We start from the raw sequence: 9,124 nt of genomic DNA, 5'->3' as shown, positions 1-9,124 counted from the left end.
GTGTCCGTATGGACCTGGTAGATACCACTAGTTTCTAGTGTCCTCGACTAATAGTCGTGTTAGTTAATGGTTATTTTAATGTTTATTTATTTTACCACAGCTGTCTTTTTGTTTATGTTTACTCATTAGGTGACACGCATGCTGGCACACACACACACACACACACACACACACACACACACACACACACACTGGCTCGTCTCTCAGTCCTCCCCCGCGGGCAACATGGTGCTGGCGGTTTCCGTGGAAACCTGTCCAGCCCTGTCATTGGTTCAGCCCCAACCCTAGACATCTAAATATCTGAGTAAAGGTTTTAAGTGTTATATCTAATAACATCCCAATGACATTCAGAGACTGGTCTGGTTGGATGGATAACATTCAGAGACTGGTCTGGTTGGATGGATAACATTCAGAGACTGGTCTGGTTGGATGGATAACATTCAGAGACTGGTCTGGTTGGATGGAAACATTCAGACACTGGTCTGAGTAGAAAGGCCAGACCAGAGACTTTAGAGACCAAGGGGAAGATAGTTTGGCCTGACTGTGTTGAGGCCAGACAGAGGAAGCTGTATTCTGTCTGATTGACCTGACTGACCTGACTGATCTATCGGACTGACCTGACTGATCTATATGACTGATCTATCTGACTGACCTGACTGATCTACCCGACTGACCTGACTGATTTTTCTGACTGACCTGACTGATCTATCTGACTGACCTGACTGATCTATCTGACTGACCTGACTGATCTATCTGACTGACTGATCTATCTGACTGACCTGACTGATCTATCTGACTGACCTGACTGATCTATATGACTGATCTAGCTGACTGACCTGACTGATCTACCCGACTGACCTGACTGATCTTTCTGACTGACCTGACTGATCTACCTGACTGACCTGACTGATCTACCTGACTGACCTGACTGATCTATATGACTGATCTATATGATTGACCTAGCTGATCTATCTGACTGACCTGACTGACCTGACTTCTCTATATGATTTACCTAGTTGATCAATCTGACTGACCCGACTGACTTGACTGATCTACCTGACTGACTTGACTGATATATCTGACTGATCTGGCTGACCTGACTGATCTATCTGACTGATCTATCTGACTGATCTATATGACTGATCTGGCTGACCTGACTGATCTATCTGACTGACCTGACTGATCTATATGACTGATCTGGCTGATCTATCTGACTGATCTATATGGTTGACCTGACTGAAATATCTGACTGATCTATCTGACTGATCTATCTGGCTGACCTGACTGATCTATCTGACTGACCTATCTGACTGACCTGACTGACCTGACTGACCTGACTGATCTACCCGACTGACCTGACTGACCTGACGGATCTACCTGACTGACCTGACTGACCTGACGGATCTACCTGACTGACCTGACGGATCTACCTGACTGACCCGACTGACCTGACTGATCTACCCGACTGACCTGACTGACCTGACGGATCTACCTGACTGACCTGACTGATCTTTATGACTGATCTATATGATTGACCTAGCTGATCTATCTGACTGACCTGACTGACCTGACTTCTCTATATAATTTATCTAGCTGATCTATCTGACTGACCCGACTGACTTGACTGATCTACCTGACTGACTTGACTGATATATCTGACTGATCTGGCTGACCTGACTGATCTATCTGACTGACCTGACTGATCTATCTGACTGATCTATATGACCGATCTGACTGACCTGACTGATCTATCTGACTGATCTATATGATTGACCTGGCTGAAATATCTGGCTGACCTGACTGATCTACCTGACTGACCTGACTGATCTATCTGACTGATCTATATGGTTGACCTGACTGAAATATCTGACTGATCTATCTGACTGACATATCTGACTGACCTGACTGATCTACCTGACTGACCTGACTCACCTGACGGATCTACCTGACTGACCTGACTGACCTGACGGATCTACCCGACTGACCTGACGGATCTACCTGACTGACCCGACTGACCTGACTGATCTACCCGACTGACCTGACTGACCTGACGGATCTACCTGACTGACCTGACTGATCTATCTGACTGATCTATATGATTGACCTGGCTGAAATATCTGACTGACCTGACTGATCTATCTGCCTGATCTATCTGGCTGACCTAACTGATCTATCTGACTGACCTGACTGATCTATCTGCCTGATCTATCTGACTGACCTGACTGATCTACCTGACTGACCTGACTGATCTACCCGATTGACCTGACTGACGGATCTACCTGACTGACCTGACTGACCTGACGGATCTACCTGACTGACCTGATGGATCTACCTGACTGACCCGACTGACCTGACTGATCTACCCGACTGACCTGACTGATCTTTCTGACTGACCTGACTGATCTTTCTGACTGACCTGACTGATCTTTCTGACTGACCTGACTGACTATATGATTGACCTAGCTGATCTATCTGACTGACCCGACTGACCTGACTGACCTGACTGATCTACCGACTGACCTGACTGACCTGACTGATCTACCTGACTGACCTGACTGACCTATCTGACTGACCTGCCTGATCTTTCTGACTGACCTGACTGACTATATGATTGACCTAGCTGATCTATCTGACTGACCTGACTGACCTTACTGATCTACCCGACTGACCTGACTGACCTGACTGATCTACCAGACTGACCTGGCTGAAATATCTGACTGACCTGACTGATCTACCAGACTGACCTGACGGATCTGTGGTGTAGCTGTATTCCCAGCTCCATATCTAAGAGGCTGTCTCTCTCTCTCTCTCTTCTCTCACCCCTCCATATCTAAGAGGCTGTCTCTCTCTCTCTTCTCTCACCCCTCCATATCTAAGAGGCTGTCTCTCTCTCTCTCTCTCTCTCTTCTCTCACCCCTCCATATCTAAGAGGCTCTCTCTCTCTTCTCTCACCCCTCCGTATCTAAGAGACTGTCTCTCTCTCTCTCTCTTCTCTCACCCCTCCATATCTAAGAGGCTGTCTCTCTCTCTCTTCTCTCACCCCTCCATATCTAAGAGGCTGTCTCTCTCTCTCTCTCTCTTCTCTCACCCCTCCATGCCCTTGTCTGCAGTAGTCATAACACCACTTTTATTCTAGACATTACTGTGGACTGATTCACCCTGTCCTCCAGACTGACTCCGTTCACTGTGAGGGGAAATTGACTTAATGATTTCACATTAGACTGACCAGTTCAGTTTAAACTAAAGCCTGTAGTGTCTAAACTTAGGCCAGTAGACATTAATGGGACTTGAATAAATGGGATAGAGTATGTGGAGACACGCTTAGATGCTTAGACAGGCAGATTTATGTGGAGTACATACAGACACACACACACACACACACACACATACACACACACACACACACACACACACACACACACACACACACATACACACACACACACACACACACACACACACACACAGACACACACACACATTAGAGACCGTAGTCATTTTCCCCAGTCCTTTTCTCTTCAGTGTGTGTCCCAGCCCTGGTCTGATGTCACAGGGTTAGCTGAGGTTGTGGCAGCATGTGGAACACACTCAACAGTGCTGGGACTGTCACTAAGTCCTCCATGACACGGCCCTGTCCCCTAGCCAGCCTCTTGGTCTGGGACTGGACACCACAGACAGCTAACCCTGAGGGCCCAAGACATGGGACATTAACCAGCCCAAGTCAGCTTAGCCAGCTTCTTCTCTGTCCCCTAGACAGCCCCCTAACCAGCCCCGTACACCCAGCCTCTTCTCTGCCCCCTAGACAGCCCCCTAACCAGCCCCATACACCCAGCCTCTTCTCTTCCCCCTAGACATCCCCCTAACCAGCCCCCTAACCAGCCCCGTACACCCAGCCTCTTCTCTGACCCCTAGACAGCCCCCTAACCAGCCCCATACACCCAGCCTCTTCCTCTCCTACTGGGCCTTGACGTCACAGACAGCTAACCTCTGGGAAGGCAGGGGAGGGGGAGGGTAGCCAGCTCAGCTGGGTCTTACGTGTGTACCCCTTGTTCTCACCCCTCACCCCCTCTATTCCGCCTGTATTCCCCCTCTAATTCCCCCTCTATACCCCCTCTATTCCCCCTCTAATTCCCCCTCTATACCCCCTCTATTCCCCCTCTATTCCCCCTATATTCCCCCTATATACCCCCTCTATACCCCCTCTATTCCCCCTCTATACCCCCTCGATTAACCCCTCTATACCCCCTCTATTCCCTCATCACCTCTCCCATGATTAGAGCAGGTGCCTGGCTGTCGTGAGCTGTGTGTGTGTCTCCGTTCAACCCCACCTTAGCACGGTTTGTATCTGTTGGGTTTGGGCGTGGCCTGTGGGCGTGGCCTGTGGGCGTGGCCTGCATGGAACTGAAATTAGGAGAAGAAAGAGAAACATACATAAAGTTGGAGGCGTGGCCCTCCCTGTCCTCAGGTCAGTGTTGTAGGCGTGGCCCCCCCTGTCCTCAGGTCAGTGTTGTAGGCGTGGCCCTCCTGTCCTCAGGTCAGTGTTGGAAGCGTGGCCCTCCCTGTCCTCAGGTCAGTGTTGGAGGCGTGGCACTCCCTGTCCTCAGGTCAGTGTTGGAGGCGTGGCACTCCCTGTCCTCAGGTCAGTGTTGGAGGTGTGGCCCTCCCTGTCCTCAGGTCAGTGTTGGAGGCGTGGCCCTCCTGTCCTCAGGTCAGTGTTGGAGGCGTGGCCCTCCCTGTCCTCAGGTCAGTGTTGGAGGCGTGGCTCTCCCTGTCCTCAGGTCAGTGTTGGAGGCGTGGCCCTCCCTGTCCTCAGGTCAGTGTTGGAGGCGTGGCACTCCCTGTCCTCAGGTCAGTGTTGGAGGCGTGGCCCTCCCTGTCCTCAGGTCAGTGTTGGAGGCGTGGCACTCCCTGTCCTCGGGTCAGTGTTGGAGGCATGGCCCTCCCTGTCCTCGGGTCAGTGTTGGAGGCATGGCCCTCCCTGTCCTCGGGTCAGTGTTGGAGGCGTGGCCCTCCCTGTCCTCAGGTCAGTGTTGGAGGCGTGGCACTCCCTGTCCTCAGGTCAGTGTTGGAGGCGTGGCTCTCCCTGTCCTCAGGTCAGTGTTGGAGGCATGGCCCTCCCTGTCCTCAGGTCAGTGTTGGAGGCCTTAGAGCTGCTTCCAACTAACACAGAGGAGGGAGGTAGGACAGGTCTGAGAACAGCTGTATAGGGCTTAGGCCTCAGGGCAAAATCCAAACTTGCGTGATGTCGCACTACCAGTGACCATGCACTCTTATTGTGACCTCTAACCACTGACCTCTGACCCCTGTCCTCTGTCCAGGCCCAGAATGCCATGCTGGAGGCCCAGGCCAACACGGAGCTGTCAGAACGCATCGTTACTCTGGAACAGGAAGTGACTCGGCACAGAGAGGATTCTGGGAAGGCCCAGGTGGAGGTGGACCGATTGCTGGAGATCCTCAGAGAGATGGAGAATGAGAAAAACGACAAGGACAAGAAAATCAATGAACTGGAGAAGTAAGAGTGTGTGTTCTCTACAATAATATATAACTCCTGTCTGTCTGTCTGTCTGTCTGTCTGTCTGTCTGTCTGTCTGTCTGTCTGTCTGTCTATATCTATCTATCTGGCTTTCTGTCTCTGTCTGTCTATCTATCTATCTATCTATCTGGCTTTCTGTCTCTGTCTGTCTGTCTATCTATCTATCTTGCTTTCTGTTTGCCTGTCTGTCTATCTATCTATCTGGCTTTCTGTTTGCCTGTCTGTCTGTCTGTCTGTCTGTCTGTCTGTCTGTCTGTCTGTCTGTCTGTCTGTCTGTCTGTCTGTCTGTCTGTCTGTCTGTCTGTCTGTCTGTCTGTCTGTCTGTCTGTCTGTCTGTGTTCCAGTATGTATGTTCATCTGTTGTGTTCTTTGTAAACTCTTACGGTTCCTCCATCTCAGTCCTTCACCCCTGTCTGTTTTAACTACTGGCAGTACTGTAGACGTGTGTCCTCATGCTATAGTGCTCTTTGTGAATGTGTGTGTGTGTGTGTGTGTGTGTGTGTGTGTGTGTGTGTGTGTGTGTGTGTGTGTGTGTGTGTGTGTGTGCGTGTCTGTGTACCATTATGTCTGTATCCGCCTGGCTCTCAGACGGCCGGCCCCCTCTCGCTCCCACCTGTGGCGTTCCCATGAGCCTCAGCAGGTGTCGACCTCTGTGACCTCTGGCTCTCAGCCAATGGGAGGGCTAGTTTCGGACTGTCATGGTCACAATCACTCCAGCGTTATAAATCACCTAAACACTCCCCTATACTCCATTATAAATCACCTAAACACTCCCCTATACTCCATTATAAATCACCTAAACACTCCCCTATACTCCATTATAAATCACCTAAACACTCCCCTATACTCCATTATAAATCACCTAAACACTCCCCTATACTCCATTATAAATCACCTGAACACTCCCCTATACTCCATTATAAATCACCTAAACACTCCCCTATACTCCATTATAAATCACCTAAACACTCCCCTATACTCCATTATAAATCACCTAAACACTCCCCTATACTCCATTATAAATCACCTAAACACTCCCCTATACTCCATTATAAATCACCTGAACACTCCCCTATACTCCATTATAAATCACCTAAACACTCCCCTATACTCCATTATAAATCACCTAAACACTCCCCTATACTCCATTATAAATCACCTAAACACCCCCATATACTCCATTATAAATCACCTAAACACTCCCCTATACTCCATTATAAATCACCTAAACTCCTAAGGGTTTACTCTAAGGGTTTACTCTAAGGGTTTACTCTAAGGGTTTACTCCTAAGGGTTTACTCTAAGGGTTTACTCTAAGGGTTTACTCTAAGGGTTTACTCTAAGGGTTTACCCTAAGGGTTTACTCTAAGGGTTTACTCTAAGGGTTTACTCTAAGGGTTTACTCTAAGGGTTTACTCCTAAGGGTTTACTCTAAGGGTTTACTCTAAGGGTTTACTCTAAGGGTTTACTCTAAGGGTTTACTCTAAGGGTTTACTCTAAGGGTTTACTCTAAGGGTTTGCTCTTGGCCCCTGAAGCCAGATTAGCCAACCCCTCACACGTTCACTACACCTCCTACTCGGCTCCATTGTTTTAGTGCCTTGATGATGCTTTTCCCCTGGTGGTATAGTGAGTTACAGCTTATGGTAATGGAGGCTGTTGTGTACGGTGGCCTGTAGGGATCATGTTGTCTGTGGAGTGTAGATGTGGGTGGAACCCCTGGTACTCTGATCAATGTGTATCAGCACCTCTTTATTCAACACAGCTCTCACACAGCCTCCACCCCACTTAGCATGCAGGAGAGGCTGACTATTCAACACAGCCTCCACCCCACTTAGCATGCAGGAGAGACTGACTATTCAACACAGCCTCCACCCCACTTAGCATGCAGGAGAGGCTGACTATTCAACACAGCCTCCACCCCACTTAGCATGCAGGAGAGGCTGACTATTCAGCACAGCCTCCACCCCACTTAGCATGCAGGAGAGGCTGACAATTCAACACAGCTCTCACACTGCCTCCACCCCACTTAGCATGCAGGAGAGGCTGACTATTCAACACAGCCTCCACCCCACTTAGCATGCAGGAGAGGCTGACTATTCAACACAGCCTCCACCCCACTTAGCATGCAGGAGAGGCTGACTATTCAACACAGCCTCCACCCCACTTAGCATGCAGGAGAGGCTGACTATTCAGCACAGCCTCCACCCCACTTAGCATGCAGGAGAGGCTGACAATTCAACACAGCTCTCACACTGCCTCAACCCCACTTAGCATGCAGGAGAGGCTGACTATTCAACACAGCCTCCACCCCACTTAGCATGCAGGAGAGGCTGACTATTCAACACAGCCTCCACCCCACTTAGCATGCAGGAGAGGCTGACTATTCAACACAGCCTCCACCCCACTTAGCATGCAGGAGAGGCTGACTATTCAACACAGCCTCCACCCCACTTAGCATGCAGGAGAGGCTGACTATTCAACACAGCCTCCACCCCACTTAGCATGCAGGAGAGGCTGACTATTCAACACAGCCTCCACCCCACTTAGCATGCAGGAGAGGCTGACTATTCAACACAGCCTCCACCCCACTTAGCATGCAGGAGAGGCTGACTATTCAACACAGCCTCCACCCCACTTAGCATGCAGGAGAGGCTGACTATTCAGCACAGCCTCCACCCCACTTAGCATGCAGGAGAGGCTGACAATTCAACACAGCTCTCACACTGCCTCAACCCCACTTAGCATGCAGGAGAGGCTGACTATTCAACACAGCCTCCACCCCACTTAGCATGCAGGAGAGGCTGACTATTCAACACAGCCTCCACCCCACTTAGCATGCAGGAGAGGCTGACTATTCAACACAGCCTCCACCCCACTTAGCATGCAGGAGAGGCTGACTATTCAACACAGCCTCCACCCCACTTAGCATGCAGGAGAGGCTGACTATTCAACACAGCCTCCACCCCACTTAGCATGCAGGAGAGGCTGACTATTCAACACAGCCTCCACCCCATTTAGCATGCAGGAGAGGCTGACTATTCAACACAGCCTCCACCCCATTTAGCATGCAGGAGAGGCTGACTGGCAAGGGCACAATTGTTGTGTCTGTCTGTCTGCATGTCTGTTTCATTTCCTAGTCTGAGTTTGTGTCTGTATATACAACTGTCTGAGTGTGTATGTCTTTGAGTATGTGTCTGTGTGTGTCTCTCTCTGTGTGTGTGTGTGTCTGTCTCTACAACTGTGTGTGTGTGTGTGTGTGTGTGTGTGTGTGTGTGTGTGTGTGTGTGTGTGTGTGTGCGTGTGTGCGTGTGTATCTCTGTGTGTGTGTGTGTGTGCGTGTGTATCTCTGTGTGTGTCTCTCTGTGTCAGTGTGTGTCTGTCTCTATAACTGTGTGTGTGTGTGTGTATATGTGTGTGTGTGTGTGTGTGTGTGTCTGTGTCTGTGTGTCTGTATATACAGCTGTCTGAGTGTGTTTTAGTCCACGTGGACTAATTGGTGATAATTAATTGTAGGCTACTTTAGGATTTCTTCCATCTCTGTCTCTGTATAAATACATCAAATCATGAATAATGCAGCACTTCAAAACAGCC

The 9,124-nt window shown here is 49.6% G+C and overlaps 1 protein-coding gene across 4 annotated transcripts in view; it reads left to right on the top strand.

The window, feature by feature from the left end:
• Positions 1-9,124, top strand: part of LOC110513868 (ELKS/Rab6-interacting/CAST family member 1) — a 268,459-nt gene that overhangs the window by 171,647 nt on the left and 87,688 nt on the right. For all 4 annotated transcript variants that reach the window (XM_036956818.1, XM_036956820.1, XM_036956816.1 and 1 more), the window contains one exon: positions 5,319-5,512. In XM_036956818.1, coding sequence (XP_036812713.1) covers positions 5,319-5,512 — 194 coding nt within the window. The remainder of the gene's footprint in view (positions 1-5,318; positions 5,513-9,124) is intronic.

Source organism: Oncorhynchus mykiss, chromosome 21 (assembly GCF_013265735.2).
Source record: "Oncorhynchus mykiss isolate Arlee chromosome 21, USDA_OmykA_1.1, whole genome shotgun sequence".
Lineage (NCBI taxonomy): Eukaryota > Metazoa > Chordata > Actinopteri > Salmoniformes > Salmonidae > Oncorhynchus > Oncorhynchus mykiss.
This window is presented reverse-complemented; position numbering and strand designations above follow the sequence as displayed.